The sequence below is a fragment of the Rhea americana genome, unplaced genomic scaffold (assembly GCF_003343005.1).
Source record: "Rhea americana isolate MKP2758 unplaced genomic scaffold, rheAme1 scaffold_69, whole genome shotgun sequence".
Lineage (NCBI taxonomy): Eukaryota > Metazoa > Chordata > Aves > Rheiformes > Rheidae > Rhea > Rhea americana.
In genome coordinates, this window is record NW_028186856.1 from 1,379,204 (window position 1) to 1,404,737 (window position 25,534).

The window sequence follows — 25,534 nt, forward strand, 5'->3', positions numbered from 1 at the left end:
AAAAAAAAAAAAAACACACAGAAACCCACCCCTGTAGTCAGCACAAAGCTCACTGTGCTGATCAAAACCTAATTTTGTGCAGCAGCTAAAATCTGTCAGGACTATGTATTTCTTCACACAGATAACCTGTGCCTCCCAATGTAAGGGATGTTTATGATTTATCTTGCATTTTATCAGCTTTAAATCACAAGAAAGCAAACRGGGCAATTCTTGAGATTCACTACCTCTAAAAGCCACTGATACAGGAAAGAAAACACGTCCATGTGGACACCAGGGAAAGTGACTGCCAGGAACCTTTTCCCAAACAGAAGAACACCAGTCATGTGAGGATGCTCGGGCAGCCATCGCGAGGTGTCAATTATTCAACGCCCAGTGCAGAGTTAAAACAACACAAAAACCCAGCCACACACAAAACACACACACAATCCCTCCTCACGCCAGCGAACAAATGCTGATCACAAGTGAAAATGCATTTAGAGATGAAGACGAGAAAAGCCGGCCTGTGGTCAGACCTTTGTCAGTTGTGAAGACAGGGAAATGTTAAAATAGCCTGGTTCTATTAAAATGACACAGGAAAACCTAGGGAAACACCCAGTTACTGTCACCCCAAACTGAACTTTTATTCTGAATTCAAGTGAGGAGCCAGCCACGGCGCCCCGGGATCACAGCCTGGAATCAGCCAGCTTCATAGGCAGCGCAGCAGCCGGCAGAGAGGTCCCCGCTGAGGATCGCAATCAGTGATGGATTCCAGGGACAACCTCCCCTGCAGATGCTCTAGGAGCTTCAGGAAGGCGAAAAAGAAAGGGTGTGGGGGCAGATTTTCACTGGAACTTCTCATGGAAGTGCGTTAGTGGGCCTCTGAAGGTTCCTCAGTTTTTAAGAGTTCAAAAAACTCCTTGACTTGCCTATCCAACTTACAGTCAATTGGCTGTAATAGCACCTGCTGGTCTATATAATAATAGAAAATAATAGAGAACTTCTGGATCAGCTGACAACTCTTCCCTGTCCAAAAGGATGAGGTTCAACTTAGTTGGCCTGTGGTGGAGGAAGAATTTTTTTCAATGGAGGAATCATCAACTTATTTAATGGAAATTTTTAGTATAAACCACTCAAAAAATGATTAATTAGTAGCTGATTAATCAAGATGTTTAGTAAATGTTGTCAGAGTAGAGTCATTCAGAAAATACTTTTTTTTTTTCCTTCCTGTGAAACACAAAAAATGTTTAAGGAGTAAGCTACTCCTCTTGTATTCTGTTGTCTACACACACACACACGTGACTCCATATGCCATCTATTATACCTCTAAAGAAAACTATGAGGGCCAAGAGAACTGATCTACCAGGTCTTTCTCACAATATCCGTCCTGGCAGCCAAAGCACCTCACAGCAATTCCTGTCAATCTTTATAGTGTATTCACTAGATTACCGCCAGGCCAGGGGCGCACAGCCTGACACAGCCCTCAAGTTCTTCTACCAGATACAATCAGCCATTTCTGCCTCCCCTTCCCCATTAAAACAAATCAAAAACCACAGTGGATTAGATGATTCATGGTTAAAAGTCAGTTCACACCTAGAAATTTCCCAAGATCAAATAATCTGGCTGTTCAGGAACCGGATGCAATATTACAGGCATGGGTAGATCTATCCCCGCTGGTGCCTGTGGCTTTCTTTGGGACTCCAAAGAAGACCTGGACATTGTCAGCTTCTTCATCAGTTTTTACCAACCATGTATTGGAGAAAGATGCCTGTACCTTTCATCTTACTCTTTTGTCACAAATGTTATGGCTTTTCTGTCCTAAACAGAAGCAGCTTTGCAATTACCTATTACTCTTTCTGTGCTTTATTACTTAATTCGCCTATATCATAAATGCACATAACTTCCCTAAAAGTTATTTCTAGACTAAGTGAAATTCCTTGCATCCTTCAAACTAGTTTGGAAATAGCAGTAAGTCTTTAAATAAAAGCTCTTCTATCACATATCAATTCCCCTTTTCCAAAGTATCCCAGGCATGCAGTAGGGGTTATTTTTTAAGCAGCTCAAAACACCTATTTCTATCTTGTTCCCTCTTCTTCACGTATTTTGTCCTAGTCACAGCACAAGTGAGAGAAACTTCTGCATTATCAGTCATGTGAAACATCATCATTGCCAACTCACCATACTGTCCACTGAGTAAGAATCTTGTCATATCATGTGAGCAAGTTACCTAAATATAGAAGTGGGGCTTTTTTATTTGACACAAAAAATTAAGAGAGTGCTAATTTGCCTCATAATGGAATAGTTTATGGGATGAACATTTATATTATCCTGCATTTTCCTAGTGCTATAGTAAGATATTAATGAAACAAAACGTGCATGTCCTAGTCAGACACATGGCAAGATAAATTATCAAAATTTATAAAGAACTGCCATGAAACTGTTCCATCATGGAAAAAAAGAAAAATCCTACCCAAATCAGTAACAAAATATTATTGCTTTCAAAGGATGACCAAAAAAAAAAAACTTACTTGGTTCCTGATGCATGTAGAGTGCAATTAGTATTTCAAGCCTGACTGAGATGATTCAAAGACAGTGTCTGCTACATAATACCTCAACATTAAGTATCTTACAGTACATTAGAATTACATCACGTGTTAGCATCAACACATCTACTAAAGCAAGTTTCCTTAGTTCCAAAGCATTTAACAGGTTCCTCCATACTACTACCACTCCTCTATACACATTTCTTCACGATTTTCATTATTTTTAGAGGTTTTTTCCTACTTCTGATACTTACTCAGAATTCTGTAAGGGTATTAAATGAATAGTCCTTGAACACAAAATTCTGCTAAATTCATAAAATTTATCACTTTAGCTATTTTGAAAAAGGTATCCATGCTCTTCACAGGAGTTTCTCTCAGCATCTTTATCGTACTTCCACCTCTTCCTCCACTTTTCATCAAATATGTTTAGAAAGCCTTCAACACACAGGCAAAAACAACAAAAAACTCCCACACAATCTGAAATTCACAATCAACTAAAAATATACACAAACACTGGAGAGCCTGTAAGCACACTCAAGTATGATATTTCATCTCAAAACTTTTTTTCTACAATTATATTTCACAACAATCCTTTCATAGTTACTTGCATCTCACTTTCCTCCAGAAAAGTAACAATTTCTATTGTTTTTCATCCACTTTAAGTTTTTTATATTTTCATGTTATGCAATCAATTTCAATAAATAAGGAATGTCTGACTGTTCTTATGATCCAAAACTAACTGACTCTCTGCAGAGGAAATAAATGATAAGGTTGTTATATTTTTCATAGCTGCTCATACTTGTAATAGCTGTAGGTAACGCAGTAGACCCATTGAGAGAATCAGTCAGTGAATCTTAGATATATGCTTCTGAGAAACCCAAAGGATAAAAGATTTAAAAGACTAGATTAAAAAAAAATAAATAAAAAAGTTATGTGGACTCTGTGTTAGCTTGAAAACCTCTCTTTTAAAGTAGAAAGAATTTCTAAGTTAAGAAACAATTATCTAATATAAGTGCTCGAGACAACAGAAGATGTTCTGGGAATGTCCTCACAGTGTGCCACAAAAGTGAAATGATTGCTTGATTAATAATTCTGTTTGATTTCATTTAGTAAACTTCATTTTGCTTTAACTTAATACTTCTGATTTTATTTGAGATACTTTAATGTCTTTATCTAATACTTACTAGGTTCTTGTTTTTCCAAGAAACAGTAAAAATCCATTCTAGGAAGTATACTTGGTAAAACATTTATATAATGAATAATAGCCAAGATCACGGAAGAGTTCATGTGAAACTCTTAAGAAAGCATAACGGGATTAGTGATCATCTCAAGATTAACAAAATGAAAGGCATCAATTAATGTATTTTTCTAAAGGGTTACATTTTACAGCAACACCTTGAGTCCACAACCATCCTAAGCCAAGGAAACATTAGCAAATATTCCCTTGTGCAAACCAGTCTGGAAAACAAACTTCACATCACTCCAGMTGCACCTGGACTCTAACCCATCATATTCAGCCCATAATTTAAATTTTGCATTTTCTGAATGATGCTAACTGCCTGCCATCTTAGCTCTTACCGAAATTCCCTCCCTTGTTGCTCTCTTCATGCCTTTCAGCTCTCCCTCAGGCATACCTGACCATTAAGAAGTAAATGAAGATGAAATGCAGCCTGAATCAGGTGGCTTACTTATCTTGGTTTTCCTACAGGATTAGTCACCTCTTTCCTTTAGTGATAGGTGCACCGATGGAAAGAGCTTGTGCTGAGACCCATCCAGGTGCAGTGAACAGTGTCAGAAACCGTAGTGGATAGTGCTGCAGCTCTCACAGCGCTCGCTTAGCTGCCAACACTAGGGATTGGATGCCTTACTGCAGACAAGCTACTGGGCTTCAACTTCTCTGCCAAAAAAGGTGCTTTTTCACAGTGAGAGAGTGAGACAGAAGAATGTCCTCTCAAATAGGATCTGTAAGAAGATAGTTTTAAAGTTATAGCACTAGTTCTGCAGTGACAATTCACTGATTTCAACAAGCTCTTGTATTATTAGGACTAGTAACAACAACAACAAAGACAACAGACCAAGATTTTTTTTAACTCTTAATGTTCCCTAGCATCACAGCAATAATCTTATTTTTTTCTTCCCTTTAAAAGAAAAATTTTAAAGTCGCCTGAATAGATCTTACTTCTAAGTTTCATTGCTTGCTTTTGTGAGCTATCCTTCCACAGCTGATACTGTTAAAGAACAAAAGAACCTTAATTAAAGTCTTAAAAAAAAAAAAAAAAAAAGCAAAACAACAAGTAAACAAAGTAGACCAAGGAATTAATGATTATTTGCATCACCTATACTTGTTCTAGGTATACTCTCTCTTGGCTGGTTAGGGAACTATAAGGAAACTATTAAATTACAAAGTATATATATGTATATATTCCTCAAGAATCCTATCTAGAAAACAGAAATAACCTGCATCCAACTGAGTAACTGGCTTGGACAGTGTTTTTCCAAAGTTAGGGTAGTTTCTATAACTRCTTTTCCAAAACTTCAAGAACTTAAACAATTGCTTTAAACATTTTATAAATACTGTGTGCATGCACGAGCACCTATGTATCCTATAGGAAGTCAAGAACCTTGACCATCATGATTCACTGTCAAGACAGAAGCATGAGATATTCTATGTAAAATGGATTTTTGTTAAGACCAGCTTTCACTTTGAGAGCTGCCTGCTGCCTCCCAGGCAAATGACTGGTTTCAGAGTGAGCTCTCGAGACACTGCCTGGAATTTGCTCCTGCCGCAAATGCATTCAAGAACCAGCTGCTTCCTCCTGCTTTTTACCTCACGGCCCTCTCTGCTCACACCTGGATTTTCCAGGCAGCAGTGGGATCACAAACAGTCTGGAAAGAGCTACTGCCACGTTTAGCCTCTTATATCACGCCACCGGCATCTGGTTCCATACTTGGTTGAGCATGTTGCAAGCTGCAACACCTGACTTGTTGAGACTAAGCTCGCCTAGTGTTTTCAGCTGGCAGAATTTATTTTGGGGTTTGTTATCCTCAGGTCTTGCTTATTTCTTTCCTTAACAACAACAAGAAAATCTGACTTCCATTCTTAGTAAAAAGCAGCAAGACATTTGCTCCTATTTGTTTCACAGTTAATCAATTTTGTACCTTATAAAATAAAATATTAAAAAAATTTTTTTTTTACCCTCAGGTGTATTATGATCAGTACAGTTGGTTTAAAAAGAAAAGGTGTAAACTCTTAAATTACCTCTATATTCAGCTCAGAGTTGAGATCACAAGCTYCTGCTGCCAGAGGTACATAAAGACTGCTCTCATTGCAGACAGCCTCCTGTACTCACAAGAGTGTTTTTCAGTTTCAGTTCTGTTAGACCATTTGTTGACAATTCCTCTGTTCCTTGGAAAGTTCAACATAAACATGCATGCATGCTTCAGATGTTTCCATGCTTTCCGTACAAAAACATTAAATGCATATTAATTTTAATATTGAATTGCCATGTTAAGAAAAAGGATTTTAAAGGTCTTACTAGTGAAAACTTTTCTGACATGACTTATTTTTAAGATGTCTCTCAATCAAGTCATTATATTTAAGGTCTGTAACATCATCCAAATATAATCTCAGACATACTGCAGATCTCTCATAACACATAAGTTCAATTTCTAAGCACCAGGACAGAGGTACAATCACAGAAAGCAGAACAGGCACATTACACTGGCTCCACTGGAACTGCCAAATCATACTGTCATGCGGCCAAATAGATTATGAAAATTTAACAGAATATGATCTAAGATGATACAGTTGGACAGTCTTGAGCATTAGTACCAGATGAAACACAATGTCAAAAACATTTAAACCCTTGCCTTGAGACTTACATAGAAAAATGATTCACTGTATCAGTTCCTCCTCTCACCACCCAAAAATCTGAGGGATTAGCTACCTCCAATGGCACATTAAGGAATGTCTAAGAAACACACACACAAAGAGAATTGCCGTGAGAYAGGCAGAGTTGGGGGAATCCTTCATGTTGCCATTCTTTCACTATGATTATTTGCTAGGTGGATTGGGTAAAACACGTAGCGAAGTCTTTGTGGAAATTCCATCTTTTGGCTTTCCCTTCTTACCACTAACTCTAGCTTTTAACCCTATGCCATAGGGAGGGCTGCAATCAACAATACTGAATGACCAAGATCACACCTATGGAAAAATACCTGAACAAAGACTACAAGGACCTGCTACTCTACCTCTCCTAATCCACACATAAAAAACAAACTCTAGGCAGAAATGTTTATTGGTAGGGGAGAGCAGGAACGGAAAAATCAAAATAACACTTTACTTGCTAAGCACATCAAAATAAAACCTATCACACATCTCCAATACCACTGAGCAAAATTCTAAAAAGCTGTAATAAAAATGTGATGAAATCCATCYATTGGATTTCAGACCAAACATATCAAACAGGAGGCTCTGTTCTTACTTTGATCTAGTTTCTCCTTTCTTATTAATACCCATCTCAAACAAAATAGACTTTACCTTGTCAGAGCTACCATGAAATCCCAGGGTTTAACTACTTCTCGTTCACTAAAATCAAAGTTAATTCAAGCTCCCTAAAGTCTTCTGTATTGACCAATCATTATTTTTGTGCTTTATTTGGTGAATTAATCCCTGAAATCAGGACTGGAATATATTTCTTCAAAAAGCCATGCATTCAGTTTAGAAATAACGTGCAACCCATTGCGCTCCAACCTTTMTATGTCAGACACCTAGAAGATAACAGAACAAAGCTAAATTACAGAGTACTCAAAAGATAAAGTTACTTAGTTCTAAAATAAACACAGACTGACTTAACTTTTAAACACAGTACTGCCTGCATGCACATCAGCTGACACAGCTTCCTGAAAAGGATGCTGAAAAATACAGGCTGAAACAATTTGGCTGGAGCCTACACACGCTAGCTATAAAGTGTAACCGAGCTGCTTCTAAGATTGGGTGAAAAGAGAGCACAAGCCCAATCTTTTGCATCGACTGGAGAAAGAAAGGAATTTAGACACATCTAAACTTTTCAGAGTTTTCAGCTCCTTTCAAAATCAATAGGGAACGCTGACCAACAGGAAAACCACTGGGAAATAAGTAAACCAATCAACAAACTCTGTACAGTTAAAACCACTAAACTAAATCAGGCTCAGGCGGTAGCTACCGAAACAGAAAATTTGATAACATTCCTTTTACTTACTCACTTTAAAGAATTTTTTTTAGTCCATTTTATTTCTGCTTGATGGAATAGAACAATTTTCCATAAGCACAAAGATACCATTTCAAGGAAAATTAAAACTTGTGTAAAGTCAGTATTTTTAAAAAGAAACTGATTTAATTCTTGTGGATATAGCCTCCTTAATGTAAACCTTGCCTGTTGCCTTAAAACAAAGTAACCACTTATGATTTTGTAAGTCTATACAATAAGACATGTTTTATCAGAGCAAATGTAAATGTCGGGAAATGCTGGCATATATATTAATATCACTGTTTGCATTTAAACAAAAACAAGAGCTAGTATCTTGGCTGCTTTTTTTCCCTATGTTGATTTTATGCCCCCCAATCCAATTTACATATACGCTTTCATCAGACCTGTTGCAGTTAGAATTTCACCACACAAAGCAGTATTAAAGAGCTTCACAAACACATTTCCTGAGCCAATGCTGAAAATAGCTCACAGGAAAAGGCTGTTGTTGAGCATATAAATGGGTCTTTCACCAATTCTCATTTCATATTTGACTTTCCATTCCACATTTAAGATACTCTCTGAAGTTACATTTTCTTAGCCTGTTATTTATACCATTGTTGTCAACTGGAAACCAGAAGAGCCATGTTAAGAGGTGAATGAAGACCAACATTAAGTGTCAAATATGTAACAAAAAGTTAACTTCTCTCATCTTAAGGAAAAGGAAATATGCAGAAACAATGCTGAAATTAGGAAAGAGCAAACGTGGAGTAAAAGAATAAAGAAAAAAAAAGAGGTTAATTTATGAAAGAGATGTGACACTCGAGTTCCTGATAGCCATAAATAGAGGAGTTAGGGAACAAGCTAAAGGACGCGAGTTAATATTTACTTCTTTGCTTAGTTCAGGCTCCTCCTGACGTCACGCTACGCTGCCCTCTGGCCTGAGGACAGCCAGCACGATAGGTGAGAGCCAGCGCTCCGAGCTGACACAACGTCACCAGGAGGAAGGATGGGGACATCCTTGTATTGTACTGGCAGGATCGTTGCAATAGCACTGGTAGGACATTTCTGCCATCTGCAGCGAGCACTTCTTTGGTGGAAAATGAAGGACAACAGTTAACCACTTAGTTCATAACAAATCCTGCACTGATGCTCAAAAGGGCTGTTTTCAGTGCATATGGACTACCTGTCACATGCCACAGTTTTTGACTGCACAAGATAGTGACAAGATGTAACCATGCAAATCCTTTCTAAAGCAGTGGAGAGACTGGCCTAGCAGTCAGCTTCTGCATTTCATCAGGATCAATCTAATTTTATCACCACTGCTGGTTTGCGCTTTCTCATACACAAATACAKACAGTCCCCAAAAGATAACGTCAAGAACTTAAATAACATCTATTTTTATGTAATGCTTGCAATGCCATCTGATAAATTAGATATTATAATAATAAAATAAAATTATTAGATAAAATAGATAAATATTGCATTATTGCTTTTCCAGTTCTGTCAGAAGTCTCTCTGTGCATTGGGTCTATGCCAACCTGCCTTCTCCATTTCTTTCATCAAGATCAACATCAACATGGAGCCCTTGAAAAGGGCATGAAAGAAATATCAAAGCCACAAAGAATACAAATATTCTCTTTCATGACAGGCTTTGAGATCTTCACAATTGTTTTTATTTCACAAAACTTTCCACATATTTAAAGATTGTATTGTGTACTAGAATAATGGATTTGGTATAGGAAAAACTCAGTTTTCTGATTTATCTCTCTCTCCTTTTCTCTCCTCCTCTTGCAGCAAGAAAGTATTGGACCTCAAAATTTTTCCCCAATGTCAAAACTACTGAAATCAGAGTATCTCAAGCATACTTAAACAGTTTGCCAAGATTCTTTTAAACAAAAAGGGTCTTTTTTAATTCTGATTAAAAATGATTGGTGCACTTTTTCCTTCCAAAGTGCTTTAGAAGTTTTATGTATTTTCCCAGACTGCATAAGAGTACCAAAAGGACATGCATTTTATTTCAAGTTGTGTAATAGACTAAATTATAGACCTGAACTACTGAAAGTCACCCCAACACTAAGAAAAACAATTCCTCTCATTAGGAAAACAAACCATGGAGACAAATACCTGCAYCAAAGCTTCTTCAAGAAAAGAAAAAGACAAACTCATATGTGTTCCTGAGCAAAAGRTCCACTGTAAGTTTTCCAGGTAGTTTTGCYRGCTACCCTAGGACTGTAAAAAAAWWYMMYWAAMMAWWMMAAAAAATCAACGAAATCATTCCAGACCCAAGGACTGTGCCATGACTACTCGATTTGAAAGAGGAGTCCAAGAGTGGGGTACATCCCCAGGACGACAGTTCCAGCATTTATATGTCCATTTTCTTCTTAAAGTCCTGGTGCCACAACATTTAACACTCTCAAGCAACARTATTACTGGCAGGACAAGCTTCTCGCTGGTTAGGATGCCGATTAGACACCCCTAACTTCTTTATGTAATTAATTGCTTCATAGTTTATAAAATAACAGAACGTGTAAAGTCAGAAAGAGGGCATATTCCTTATGTGCAGCAGCAAAGGATTGCACTGACTGCAGTTTCCAGCCGGGGCCTGGCAGAGCCCCGGAGGTGGGAGCGCTGAGCACCTCGGCACAGCCGGACCCGCAAGGGCCTGACTCACTCCTTGCCGACGGTCCCTCTGAGCAGGCAGGGCTGTGCTAGCCGCGTCACGCATACGTGAAACAGCACGGCAGAAGGGGGAGAAGAAAAAAGCATGCACAAGGAAGCAGAAGAGAAAAAAGAAGCCTGGTGATAAGACATGACTAAAGAGAAGGAAGACTTATTGGAAATGTAAGTAATGCATTGACTCAGTTACTCCATTAAAACCAGAGGTGTGACTGCAAAGTAAGAATTTAATGTACAACCAGGAGTGGCAGAACCTGGCTGGGACCACAGGGAGAAGACCAGATGGACAAGACTGTAGGGCTCATGGAGGAAAAGGAACAGATATTCTTCTCGCCAGACACTAGTCCATTGTATTTAATTTTTAAGAAGTAGATGAAATCCATAATCACATACCTGGCCTTTAGTCATCAAGAAACTGTATTCTCTTTGTACGTAGTCTTATTAAAGGTTATGAAAATGTTTTTGTACATATAAATACCAAATATAACACTTTCAATATGCAGAAAGTATTTTAAGCATTCAAATTTTAGAAAGTATAAGTGTTAGAGAAATGTTTAGAATTTCTATTTTAGATACTGCAGTAGTTTATCAATTAAGTACTTCTCTTAAAAGTCTTCTGAATAGAAATATGTTTGTAGCAAAAGCCTCCCCAACATAGCTAACCACCAAGCGACATCACATTTATCTGGTGTAATACTGCTCAAAAGTAGTACRCCTTAACCCCAATAAAATGCAGCGCACATTAGAGGGTTGGGTATCAAGGAAAAGTGCTTAACTGCACAGAMAAATTTCAATACAAAAATCAGTATTACAGAAAGGCTTTCAGGGAGACATAATTGACCTCTGAGGACTCAGTCACTCAGATAGAACATAGCCTTCACAACTGAACTTCTATTTTGCACCAAGGCATTCATTTCTGGAAAACCAATGGCCTACTCTAAAACAGCAAGGGTAGGAGAAAATGGGAACTCATATTTAACTAAATTAATTTGAGGTCTCAAAATATTATTCTCCATGTGACATCCTCCCCCTCTTCCAAAAGAAAAATCCTAGAAGGAAATAGGTTCCAAGAAGACATGCAGTGGAAAATGATCATGACAYAGACAGCTCTAACTTTTGTCAAAATGAATTAGCAGTCATTTGCAAGATCTTGAAGGAACACTGTCAAAAGTTGCCAGTAAATATAGTATGTTGTTTCCCTTGAGGGCTGAAGGAGCAGACTTACTGAACCTGAAATACTTGAAGTCTCTTGCCTAGAACATCAGCATAACAAAAACAAAAAGGAAGCCCACAAAATCTAGAGAAGTTTAAGTTTTTGCTTTCTGCAGCATGTGTGCTACGTCCTGTTGACTTTGCATTTTTAGATTATTGGACAAGCATACATTCAACTTGACGTTTGATTTTAAAGAAGATTTTGCTGTCTTCTTCAGAAAAGTATTTCAGTTACTCAAAAGAGAGAAAACATGCATAAACTTTCCTCATTAATTAGTTTTAAAAATGGTGTTACTTCAAAGCAGGACAGTTCCAACTACTGGTTGAAATATTGTCCCTGATAATATTAGAAAGAATTGCTGTGCCGCTGTCAGGAGCACTGACTTTTCACCCCACTCTTCAGGGCTGTACTATTCACTTAGCAGAAAAACAGAGAGATGCTTTTCCTGCTATCTGCAGCTAAAAAATACTTTTGAAACTTCTTTTATGTTTAACTGTACTACCTCATAGCATCTCTTCTTCACTCACTCTGTTCAGTGTCCAGATAATAATGTGTTTACTTTGATTACCCACTTTAAACGGTAGTCCAAGATTAAGACAAAATAAGCATGCCTTAAAAATTGTTTCAAGAGATTTCTTTTTACTATAGTATAAAAAAACCACATGGATCATGTGCTGCCAAGGTATTGTCATTACTTTCTTTTCTCAGAATAGTTACCCAAACTAAAACAAAAAAACCCCTCAAGTCTCCCATCAGCAGCTTCTGTTCCAACACAGTAGTTCACACACTGCATTAGGACACTAGTCTTCTTCCTTTTAAAGCCATGTCCAGCTTTAGTAGATGTGAGGCTGACATGATGTAACTCAAAAAAAAAAAAMCCCACCTGAGAATGCTTTATCAAATGGATAACTCAGGACAACTGATACCTGTACTCTTAATTACCCAGTCCTGCCACTGCACATTTAAATTCCCACGGGAAGGCCAAAGCAAACAAAACATGTCCAAGCTCAGTAAGATATATGAATTTAGCATAAGAGTGTCAGAAACTGTCAACATTCTCAATTTAAGCATATGGGTTTCACCAGATGGGATAAGGAGGAAATTTCATAGTAACAATAGAAGCACTGGGTACCTTATGGGATTTAATTTCTTCCTCTAGAAAGTTATAYAACATGGGCTAAATACACTACTGAGCTCTTCTAGTAATGAGAAATCTTGTGTTCTGAACTGTTACACTGCATAAATGCTACCATTATTGCTAGAAATACAGGCAATCACTCTGTGAAGTTCTCAGAATAATCCCATTTGTACTTTGGCTTTAATTATAAAATAAATTTGCATTTGAGATCCCATTAGCAGTGCATTATAGAAATTTTATGCACTGTGGTCTATCAAAATGAGATAAGCATATGTTTTAACAGGCTGGGGGAAATATCAGTAATAATTATTACAATAATACCAGCACTGTTCTTCTACCTTCTTTTATAATATCACCTGGCATAGGAAAAAGCAAAAGGTTCTTAAAAATACTATGCAGGAGAAGTAAGACAATGACATTGATAGAACAACTTCAAAAGGAGTAAACAAAGGATGGGAAAATTGGAGAAGCTACCTGCTTGGCTCCATCTGGGCTAGACTCTTGGACCTTCCACACCAGAGCACAAAGACATACTTGGATGTGCTCTTCCAGCCATAGCTATCTAATTAGGAGATCACTGCCCCTCTGTATTCCCTTTTTCTCTCAGGGATTTCTTTGCGCCTTGAAATCTGCTGGAGTAACTTCACACATAAATCATTCCCTGAGGCAGTTTCTGACCATGTGATTTAGTTTAAAATAACCACTCAATTAAAGTCTGGATGATGTTTCTCTATGTATGGGTTTTATTTTTTTATTTTTTTATTTTTTTTTGAAGAAAAATGCAACACACTGAACCAGTTATGTCAAGAAGATCCAACTTATGAGAGCAGCAACAGCTGCAGAATGTGCCAGGGTGCAAAAATCACTTAGATCACCAATAGTACTGRGGAAGGTTTATGTGGAGAGGAAGTGACTATAAATCTCATGCACTCATTCAGGTAAGAAAAGTATGGATTTTCACAAGGAACAACTGAGGTCTTGCTGTACTGAAGCGCAATAGGAATAAAACATGCTTTTTCTTTCCACAAAGCAAAGATAAACATTCACCTGATCCAAACCACAACACACAAAACTATACCACAAAACACRTAAAACATGCCCTGCCTGGTCTTTTCCTCCTTAGGCAGATAAAAACCAAAGGATTATCTAAAGAATGGGGTCGAAATCTCTAAAAGATACCCAAAGCTTCAGTTGAATCAAAAACCATACATGCAATCAGGGAACTAGTAGCACTTAAAGTTTGCCAAAAGAAAAAAAGTAAAACAAGAGGCACCCTACTGTCAACAACAAAAAAATTCAACAAGCATATAAACACATATGTAACACATAACGCAAACCAATGCCAAACCCATAACTGGTAATACTACTTCTCACAATAAAGCTTCACGCTTTCTATCAAACGTTCCAACATTGAGAACATTATTACTACAAACCAGTATTAATGAAGGATGCCACTTAAAATTATGTCTTCTCCTATAAAATAAAACATATTCCCCCAAAGAATACCAAGTTCTTAAATTTTTTAGATCACAAATATGCTTCACACACAGAGAATGAAGTGAAGCTTATGAACTCAGTGAAAGATCATGGTAAACATGACTATGTATAAGCTAGCTCTTTTCTTCTTGCCAATATGCATACATTCTCAACAGCGTAAAGCAGCATAAAGAAGTTTGGCGGGTACTACACTATATACAGCCTGTATATTTCTTTCAAGTCTGTAATGCTAGCTTGAACCAAATCTCAAGAATCTGTAAGATCAACGGATTCACTGAACTTGAGAACTTATGTAATGATATATTGGGTCAGAACAATGCCTCAACTAGTACACACCRACAGGCACAGAGAAAGATGCTATTTAGGGAGAATATACAAGCCTGGCCGCTTTCTGTGGTCCATCCCTTTTCCTAGCATCCATAACTACAATATTACAGTTATTAAGAGGTCTGTTCCTGCCTATTCCATTTAGCATCTGTTTTGGACACGTTATTTGTGAATCAATCCAATTGCTTTTTGAATCTACTGATACTATCTGTCTTTAMCACCAAAGACAACAAAACTCAGAAGTTCACTACCCGCTCTGCAATAAGCGCTTCCTTTACCTGCAGATTCACAAAAACCTGTCTTTCAGTAATACTCTGTATGAATCACACAGAAAGCTTCTCATTTACTGCTGCTAACTTTATTGCACCCGTGAACACAGGAAGATTTGAAAGACTCAATGYATTCAGAGAAGATAATACCTTTTGTTAAACCAGAACAGCTTTCAAAACCTGATGAAGAAATTGCATACCCAAAAAGGTTGTCTTTTTCCCAGTTGTATCAGCCAATCTAAAAACAAATGCATTCCCTCACAAACCTAGTAACTATGTATTACATAAACATGTAATCTAGTTCACCTTGAGACTCAGATAAGGTTCATTTGTAACCATTTAAGTATTCCTGAACACAAATACATGATAATATACAATTGCTTTAATTAAAACTGGAAAAGCACACGCGTAAGTAACCAAATTTTGATCAGGTATGTAGAAAACTAGCTTGTTTTTCCTCCTCTCTTCAACAACTGATGCTTTTGAAGTTAAAAACTGAAATGTTTTTAAAACTGCAAACACATATGGAAAGATATCAAGCAATATGACTGTTCTGTTGACATTTAATGAAAGGGATATAGACTCCCCAGTCATCACCTAAACAATAAAGACATGTTTACAACCGATAGAGCTGCAATTGAGCAGTTTAACTTCCCTTTTCTCTTTATTTTACCTGCCATGTCTCAAACGCCTGCTTGTAGCTTCATAAGGCTCATCAGCCTCATATATGCCAGGGCTCTGGTCTTCCATACTGCTGGAACTCTGCCATTCAAAACACAGATTTTTACCAGCACCCATAGCAAAAGGCAAGTTCTCATACTCTGGTATTTCCTCATAGTGACGCACATTCTCATATTCTGGAGCACAATTACTTGTTAAAGAATTGAAATGCTTTTGTGACAAACGCTCTCCTGAAAGCACCTGCCCATCTAAAGGCTCTATCCTTTGATTATTTCGCATCTCAGGTTGACTTCTGTTTCTCTGCCTCTTCTTCTGTAATGCTGGACTACTTATTTCCATGGAATGTGCCTTGGCAGATTTAGCTTTCCTTTCAATACTTATGGATGCTATATTCCGGTTGTTACCATTTCCATACCCTTCTCCAGTGGAAAGGCTAGCAATAGCACTATCCATTGACTGGCTGCCTTTAGACAGAAATTTATGGAAGTCACTTTTCATTAAGCAAACTGACAGTTTCATATTGAGAAACTTTTTCAAACTGTTTTTCTTCTGAGGGTCTTTGCAAGGCTTGTCTGTCCTTTCCATGTCCACAGAAGAGAGAGATTTGGCTCTAGGCTTGGTCATAACAGTTGTATGGTTGAAGCTTGTAGCAACATTAGCAGTTTTGAATGATTCAGAATTTCCTGAAAAGGGAAGAATAGGATGAGGTAACTTCCAGATGGGTTTTTCAGAAGAACGTTTGGGTATATCACAGGAAGACAGTACTCCTTGCTCTTTGGCTGGCGTGTGCATGAAGCGAGTTCCTTCCAGAATGCTGTTTGATTTCTTATCTTCACTGGAGGCATAAGAACTTTTTTCAACAAGCTCTGCTGATGCAGCTTTTTTCAGCAGTCCAGCAGCTGGTAGGCTGTGCCTCTGTGGYTTCTTAGGAATGATTTTTGGAGAACTTTCATCCTTTATTTTAACTTCTTTATCTTCCATTTTTGGTGGGGAAACATGGAGGCTACTGGAAGCAGGTGAATGCTGACTGCCAGTTAATTTGAGCTGCTTTGGCAAACTCATGGACAAAGTATCACATCTGATAAAGCTAGTCCTTTTGTCCACAGCATCTAGCATACTAGCATCATCTGTCATTTTATCCATGGAGTTAACTAAGTTAAGGTCTTTCTCTAAAGAGCATTCAACAGTTTCTACCAAAGTAGAAATTCTATGCGATATCTGAGGCAAAAGATTTTGTGATGTTGACTCTTCAGTATCAGTAGGTTCCTTCACCTGATGCATTTTCTCTGCAACATTTTGAGTTATCTCAGATTTTTCAGGATGAAGCACTTCTGTATTATTGTTATAAGAAACACTCTGACCAAGGATGTTAATTTTTGCTGGCTTTTTAAAGCTTTGATCAGAAGGCCCAGAGGAATCACTCTCTGAATTAGATGGTTCCTTTGTTCCCTCCCCTGCAGTGTCCATGCCATCCTGACGGACTAAACGTGCAGTACGTGGCTTTCTTGGCTTAGGAACTGGAAGCATTTTTGAGCTTGTGGCTGAACATGTTTCAGAAGAAAGTGAAGTCTTCTCTGTATCTGCTTTCATACACGTTTCATCTGAAAACATAACACTGCTACTTAAATTTTCGTTTTCCAGAATTTCCTGGTCTAATGAACAAGAGCAACTGTGGTTATTTTCACTCAAACTAGGGCAAGTTTCAGACATTTCAAACTCATCAGCAGTGAGCTTACTGTCAGTATTTTGTTGCTTCCCTTTAGCTTCCTCAAAAGAAGATGAAGACTGCACAAGCTCCATAAACTCTATTTTAACATTGTTCTTGGAACTGGTGCTATTCCATCTGTCAAGTTTGTCTGCATATTTGTGTCTCACAGGAGTGCTGTTAGGGAAGACACTCTGAGCTAGAACATCTTTAAGCTTCTCTTCCAGAATGCTGGCTTTCAAAACTACCTGATTCCTATTTGCCAGTTTTTCATTGTGACCATCTCCCAGAGCTAGTGCAGTTTGTTCACCTGCTTCGATGCTCTCCAAGTTTTCAAGATGTTCAAAAATTATCTGAGTTTTACAGGTGTTCTCCCCATTTCCAAGCTTACGTAGGCATTCAAATTTGCAAGACGACATTGGCAGAATATAKGCTGTGTTATCAGTACTCTCTTCTGAGGACTCATTTTTACAGTTCAAGTGATCCAGTGTTTGAGAAGAATCCCCTCTGTGTTCCTCTAAGCTTTTTGTGCTTTTTCTCATAGACGATGGAGGTTTAACTTCTGCAGCAGACGAGCTCTTGAGAACCTTTGGTTTTGGTGCAATTGCTGGCTTAGTCTTCCTCGTTGCTTGTATAACACCAGGAAGTACATCAGGCTTTGGTGCAACAGGTGGAGGTGTCGCCTTCTGTCCCACAGCAAATTTTGGTTTAGGGGCCACCGGTGGCTTCTTAATTTCTAAGGATGGAAAAAAAAAAGATTTTAGCCACCCATACAACAACTTTACCTGCCACCACAGTATTTGTAACATTTAAATCACATGACTTGCCTAGAGGATACTGGCATTTGTATGCATATATTTTTCCTCTGAAAGTATTTCTCCCTTTCTCACATTTTTCTTTCTTTCTTTTTTCTTTTTTCTTTTTTTTTTTAACTAGCAGCCTTTCCTCCTTTTAATAGGCACAATCAACGAGTAGAGCGAAACATTTTAAAGGATAACTTGCTTCTTAAAAACTCTAACTTTACGAAAGTGTGTGTCCTTGCTCAGATACTGAACCATGATGCTAATGAATACAGAAGCAGATGAGGTTGGTTTTGCTGTTTGAACTATTCTAACACTTTTTAAAATGGTGAAAATTATGTTAAATGCCTACTATATAATCAGCCACAAAGATAATAGACAGCTAAGGTAATTATTAGTTTAGTCCATTCCCTACCACCTTCAGAAATGTTTAACGTAAAAATACTCTCTCCTTTATTTTCAAACAATATTTACAGGTATTGCTGTACCATCTGTAAAACTAGAGTCTGGGACTAGTTCTTTTTCTTTTTTAAGAAATCTAGATGATAAAAAAAAAAAGGCACATGCACTCAGATACAACCATTTCCCAAACACTAATCCACTCCTCTAAGGAGGCTGCCAGAAACAATGTCTTTACTATAGAAACAGGAAAACCATGTTTTTCTAGGACATGAATCATTAAATCGTATCCAGACTGACTCTACTTAGCTTTAGAATAGCTGTCCTTGATGCAACTATTTTAGCAAAGAGGTAAACCTGATGGAAGAGGTAATTTCCAAGGCATTTTGTAAGAGCGAATGCAGTATTTCTCTCAAAAGGTTAGCCCCACATCATCAAAATGACAGCCAACAGTGGCACAGCTATCAGTTACTGCAAAGGATGCACCACTTTCTGTTTCCTGTCCAAAGACAGATATTTCCCCTACTATGAACTGCAAGTCAATAGTTTGCTGGAGAAAAATAATTAACCATTTGGATGGGTATGCACTCACCCTGAATAGCAGAAGACAGACAGATTTCTTGTATACTCAGACTCATGCAATGCAACTGACTTTTCAATTGGACAATGAAGTGATTGCAAAAGAGGTTGAGCTTGTTTTCTATAGTAAAAATAGAAAAGAGAATGACCATTTGGTCATGGAACACTACACTGGTAGATCTGGGCCATATTCAATCATTTTTATTAAGTTATTAAAGGTCCCTGAACACAGGAGGAGAGATACAGTTTGCTTGGGAATCCTTCCTGATCCCCAAATGAGATAAACTGCAGAAGATTTAGGACATAAAAATTTGGCTAGRTAAATGATATCCTGTGGAATATTTGTCCTACTCTGCAAAAAGAAGTCTCTGTAGCTCAGAAGCATCTCTAGAGTAGAGCCATCTAACGTTTTGGACACAAGTCAAACTAGATTAGCCTGCAGGGCTTTCAACTAGCATTCATTAGAGAGAATTTGAGAAAGCACGATACAATACCATTACCTGAATATAAAACTGAAAACTAAAGCATGAAAGTATTAATGAATACAAAGAAAACAAATCAGTCATTTATATACCGATACTGAAAACCTGGGTAATGAAAAAAATTAGAAAAATTCCCTTCCAAYAATATGTGATTCAGTAAGTTTTCTGAAGCCTCATGGAATTTTCAAATAACTTCAATGCTAAAAGGCATTCGAACAGAGAGAAAAGACAGGTAAGTTGCATGGTATATTAATAATTCCATTATCTATTTTAAAGTTATTACCAACTTTATCTAGTTTGAATAAGGGCCAATGTATTAACAGGCACATTGCAAGTCTCCATATCAATACAGATCTGCAAGAGATAATCTAAGTAGAAATAAATATAAGGAGCTGCCGTTTCAAAATATATTTATGATGCAAGAGTAAAAAATCCAGGAGAAAGGAATGCATAACAATATTTTTCCTCAACAAAATATTTCTAAGTTTCTGAAAATACAAGTGATGAGCTAATAATAATCGTAATCAAAACAGCAGTTAAGCAAGAGTAAATTAATYTTAGATTTTGATTGGAAATTGCTAATTCAAGTTCAGTTGATCGTGACCTAATTTAATTCACCATGTGCAAATCCAAAGCAGTTATAATACCCTACTTTAGAAAGGGCAATTTCCTATCCTGAAAAGAAAGAAAGAAAAAGAAAAGGCAGGCAGGCAGCTGCTACATATAAAGGTATAAACAATGACTGGAAGTCATATGAGAATGACTTTTTAATTAAATGAAAAGTGGAAACAAGTTTATTTTGTGAAAAACAATAAATAAAATCAAGGACGCACACCACAACTGCATGGTGCAGTGAGTTCTCTGGGCAATAGGTTTTTTCCTGGTGCCAAATGGAACTGTACACCTGAGAACAGATTGTTGGTTACACTTAGAAAGAGGATAGAAACTGAAACAATTTGGAGGTCATCATAGATAATTATATGAACTCTACTCAGATGTGCAGCTAAGGTAGTAAAGAGTCTTACAATTTACAAGGAGATAAATATAAAAAGAGGTAAGGAGTTGAAAATATTTATGTACACAGCAGCTGGCAGACTGTTACAGACATACTATGTCATATTTTGGCATTCTTAAATGAAAGCTTGGGAACAATTCAAGAAATAACTACAAGAAGTATCTTATGTCTAAAATACATTTCTCAAATCCCAGAAAACTTCACTCTACTTAATTTAGTCAAGCATTTAAGAAATGAAATGGTAATAGTATATATAATTATACACATGTGAAAGATTTCCAATAATGGATGACTCCTTAATCTGAGAAGCAAAGATATAACAAGACCCCATAGCTGAATCTTAAATTTTGACAAGTTCAAACTAGAAATAGGGCTCTTAAAATTATTAAACCACAAGGATAATTAACTACAGGAATATCTTGCCTAGGGTTGTGGTAGAGTCACCAGCACTTACACTCAACCTAAACTCACTCTCTGTGATACRTAATAACTTCACAGGGAATTCTGCACTGGACATTAGATTCTCTGGCCTGTATTACTCAATAAATCCCACTGTTAAACCCATGATAAACACTTTATCTTGTTAAGCTTATTCCCACACTCTTGAGGTTCTTTTGAACTTCCACACTTGGGAACGGTAAATGAAAAACAAAAAGTTATGTCCATCTGCATCTGCACAAGAAAATAAGGGCAAAAGGTTTTGGCCAAAGGGAAATAAGTTTATGATCTCTGACTGATCCTCCCAGTCCTCCTTTAGAAACCAAATCAAAAGGCTATCCAGGGGACATAAAAATGCAGTAGCCATTCTGTATAGCAACACAGGCTGTTGTGCACACCTAACTGGATATTCCAGTCTTCGCAATGCCCCACATGAGCAGAGGCCTTCATCCTGAYATTCAGAGTCCTCTGCAGGACTGGCTGTAATCACCCCAGAGTCCCCTTGCCAAGGCCCTGCAGTTCACTTTGAAGCAATGTTCTTTTGGTAGCACGAAACCATAAGACGACAGGGTAAAACAGCTAATCAATGTGACACAAGAAAAGATTTTTTACACCAGCTGCATCTAAACTTAAGGTACAGAAACAAGTTTGTAGGGGGTAAGCCTAGGAGTGAATTTAACAAATCAGCGACTTTACAGCAACCATCCATGTGTATTCTCTAACATCACTGCACAGCATGTATGGTAGCTTATTCCTTTTCTCCTAAGAGGTGTTCTCTTTTACCTACACCAGGAAAAGAAAGGAGTTGGGTTTAAAACACTGTTACCGCATGGCACCCTGCCTACTGTAAAGTCACATATTACTTTACTCACACTAGCTTGACTAAACATGCATATCCTATTCTTAGAGAGTGAGGAAATAAATACTATGCCTCTTCTAAACCTACCTACTAAGCAACATACTCTTTTCATATATAGCCTATCTCTATGGAGGTATCCACAGAGCGATCACTCTGCTACTCTTCCTTACATAGCACAGGAACTCACTCCAATAGCAGATTTACTGTTCCTGGGATTACTCTCAGTATAAAATACTCCAACTCAGAGAAGCAGCAAAGAAGTAACACACCAATCAGACTTTGAAAGAGCGTGTAGGCAGAGAGATAATTATTGCTATATGTTTGGAATATGTATTCAGAGATTGTTGTGATGGTAGTTAATACACTGCACAGAGAAACAGATTCCACAGTATTTTAAAATTCAAGTTCTCTAGCAGCTTAAGTTTTAATGACTCAAGACAAGACATTCCAGTTCAAATAGTTACTTTATGTTTTCAGTTATAGAAGGAGAATTTCATTAGATAAACTCCTGAAAAAAAGTATTCTGAGCTCATTAATTTATTTCCTGTGAATGGGTTTTTGCCTTTGCCTTTGTTTTATCATCATGCAGAGGCTCTAATTTTTTTCAGGTGTCACAATGCTAAAAAGTAAACAAACAAAAAAAGAAGAATGAATCATGACATCCCGGAAGACAACACACAAAGTTTTTAAAGTACAAGGGAAAATGATGGTTTCCAAGTCACTAGGTTTTTAGAAAACATCCTAAACAAATTGCAAAAGGAAAAGATTAATTTCAAAATCTCATGTTGTTCAATGACTTGTTGCAATAAAACAGGAAAGTTGGGAATAACTTTAGTGCAAATGCAAGAGATGAACAAACAACCTTTTAAGATCATATGTAGAGATAAAGCTGGGTAGCTATAACGAGACTTGACATATCAGAGGGTTAAGGGGACACTAAACCCTRTAGGCCTCTTTTTTCAGACCTTAAAAGTAATGAAGTATGATAGGAAAAGTCATGTTGATTCTCTTTATTCTGTTCCTGTTATGATTTTTTTTTCTTTTGAGTTACATTTTTGACATTAAAATACACTACATAATTTTCATTGTTGCTGTCAAACCAAATTTCAAATTTGAGCTATATATTCCATCCACCATTAAATCAGTCCGTATATATTCACATATAAGGGCTGTTTCTTCAGCAACAAATAATAGATGTCAAACTCGTAACTCTGAGCTTTCCGTTTTTCCCTTTTTAAGGCAAAGCACATACTCAAAGACAGTATAATAGTTCCAGGCATAAAATGTGTAGAATGTGCATTCATCAGCATCATATATGCAGAATATGCATCACAAAAAAAGTAAAAGAATAGCTATAAACCAAAGTTGAAACCAGCATAAAGGTTGACCACTACGGTAAGATCGCTTTTAGTTTAAAACTATTTTAAAATAAATGCTATAGTTCCTTAACTCTAAACAAGTTCAAGATTTGCATAAACATTTTTATACCTATGAATATAAGTATCAGCTATGAAGGACCTGCTTCACCTATCATTGAATTACAGCCAGTTCTGAACTGAGAATTAAAAGAAACAATTTTGTAGAGGAACTAGAAAATAATTATGGCAACAAACTGAAAGCACACTGGATTATTCAGAAAAGCAAAAGGCAAGCTGGAGTGGAGCTGAAGTTGGGTTGTTAACAATGGACCTTTTGCAGCTTTTGTCAGTGGACAGAAACTGTTYGGTATCTGTCCGCAGCACAGTCCCCTCTGGTAGCACAGAATCTCATTCAGTGAGCAGAGAAGCTTGCACATCAAGCTATAGCCTTTAATTTCTGTAAATCCTAATTACAAATATTAAACCAGCATTTATGACTGTCTACCAAACACACTTGTCTACCAAGTGTGTCTACCAAACACACTTTGTTCTAAAGGTGCATAAAAACCACACATGAGCGAGACACTCAAGTCCTTCAAGTTAAATTGAATRAAGAGCAAAAGGAAATCCAGGCATTTCAAGTTCCATCTTTAGTCTTCATATCTGATGATGTTTTTACTAAAAAGCTATGTTACCAACCAGATGTCAAAAAGCTTATCATTTTAAATAGCACAAGCCAGAATAACTACTAAATTCACAATCTGAATAATTTCAATATTTAGAAGATCATATGAATAAAATTTAAAATATAGGGCTAACAGTATTTATTAGAACAGTAGCTTTATATAGCATTAGCATGTATATATTTCAGGATATAGATCTTGTAGTAATAGAAAGAGGCAGACTTTTAAGCTCCTAAAACCTTAGGTCTGCCTTCTTGCAGTTCTTAGCCTCTTCAATCATACACTGTTTATGAGCTCCTTAACTAAACTGTCAAAGCTGCCATGACCCTGTCAACAAGATCATGCATCTCTCATCCTGCTTCACCCCTTCCCCATTTATTTTCTCATCCTCGCATGAATATATTCTTTACTCCCACTCCAAAAGCCTTCACACTATCTTTCTGCTTCCCTCCTCCTGCCCACCACTACTCTCCTTCAAATCCCTCTCCAAAATTCACATTTTCCATGAGGCTTTCCCACTTTCTTCTTACCAATATTTCTCGGCATCCCTTTCTCTTTTGCCTTTTAAGTGACTTTCCACAGCAGAATCCCTTCCTCTTCCCCTTCCCCACAAACACCATCACAAGGAAACCAACTAAAATACTGATTAGAGACTCAGCCCTGGCATCCGATTCCGGGCAGGCACAGAGCCTAATCTGTGAAGTCCTGGAATAACTGCTTACTGCTGGAAATCCATCCAACTTTCTGAAACTTAGTACCGTGTCAAATTTAATTTTAACGGTCCAGCTCTGAGCCTTAATACATATCTTTTATTTGCACAGCTGTTTAACTCTTACAGAAGCAGCAGTGGATTGTACTACCAGTAGCAATACTAAATACTTCAAACACACAATGCATTTGTTAAATAGAGAAGATCCATAGACCTAAAMGAAGTCAGAAAAGTATCTAATAGAAGTGGGACTATATTAAATGGAGCACTAAATTGCTTCCTATTTTCCAGTGGTCTGTGGTTAGCTAAGGGACCTCCGGATAACTGAAAGTAACTCCAGGCTTGATCGCAAGTTGCCTATCGCTTGAGGGGGGAAACCGCCGAAAAGGAGGTCGGTGCTGGAAGCCCGTGCATTTCTCCTCCTTCGGGAGAGCCCCCTCCCCCCAAGGCATTTTTGTTGCTTAGGGCTGACACTGCATTTGCCTGTTTCCACCCAGCACCCCGCCGCTCACACGCCACGGAGCAGCCACGACCGGGGCCGCTCCGCTGGGCGCTCCAACCAACCGAGCCGAAGCGTGTGCCGGGGCGGGGGGGGAGGAAATCTCAGCAGCTCCCTTAGCCGCGGGAAGCTCTTACCGCAAACCRAGAACTCGCCTCGCAGCTCCCTGAGCCATAAAGCCGACAACACGCGAGAAAAGCAAAGGGGAAAAGGGGAGAGAGGTGATGCAGGGCAGCGCGGAGCAGAAGCCGGGACGAGACGCGGGCGCTTCCCGGCGCTACGCCGCTGAAGCCAGGCTGCAGCCTCCGTCGCGTCCCCCCGCGGCCGCGGCTCCCTGCCCCGCCGCCCCGGGCACTCACCGGCGGAGCTCATGGCGCCTCCCGCTCGTCCCGTCCTGCCCGGCCCCGCTCCGGCCTCAAGCCCCGGCCCCTCTCAGGGCCGCGGAGCAGGAGCCCATTGT

General features: G+C 38.1%; 1 protein-coding gene across 2 annotated transcripts in view; it reads right to left on the reverse strand.

Moving 5' to 3' along the window:
- Positions 1-25,534, reverse strand: part of FGD6 (FYVE, RhoGEF and PH domain containing 6) — a 76,543-nt gene extending 51,009 nt beyond the window's left edge. For both annotated transcript variants that reach the window (XM_085321323.1, XM_085321324.1), the window contains exons 1-2: positions 25,434-25,534; positions 15,541-17,989 (exon numbers count right to left, since the gene is read on the reverse strand). In XM_085321323.1, coding sequence (XP_085177449.1) covers positions 15,541-17,989; positions 25,434-25,446 — 2,462 coding nt within the window. In that variant the 5' untranslated portion in view covers positions 25,447-25,534. The remainder of the gene's footprint in view (positions 1-15,540; positions 17,990-25,433) is intronic.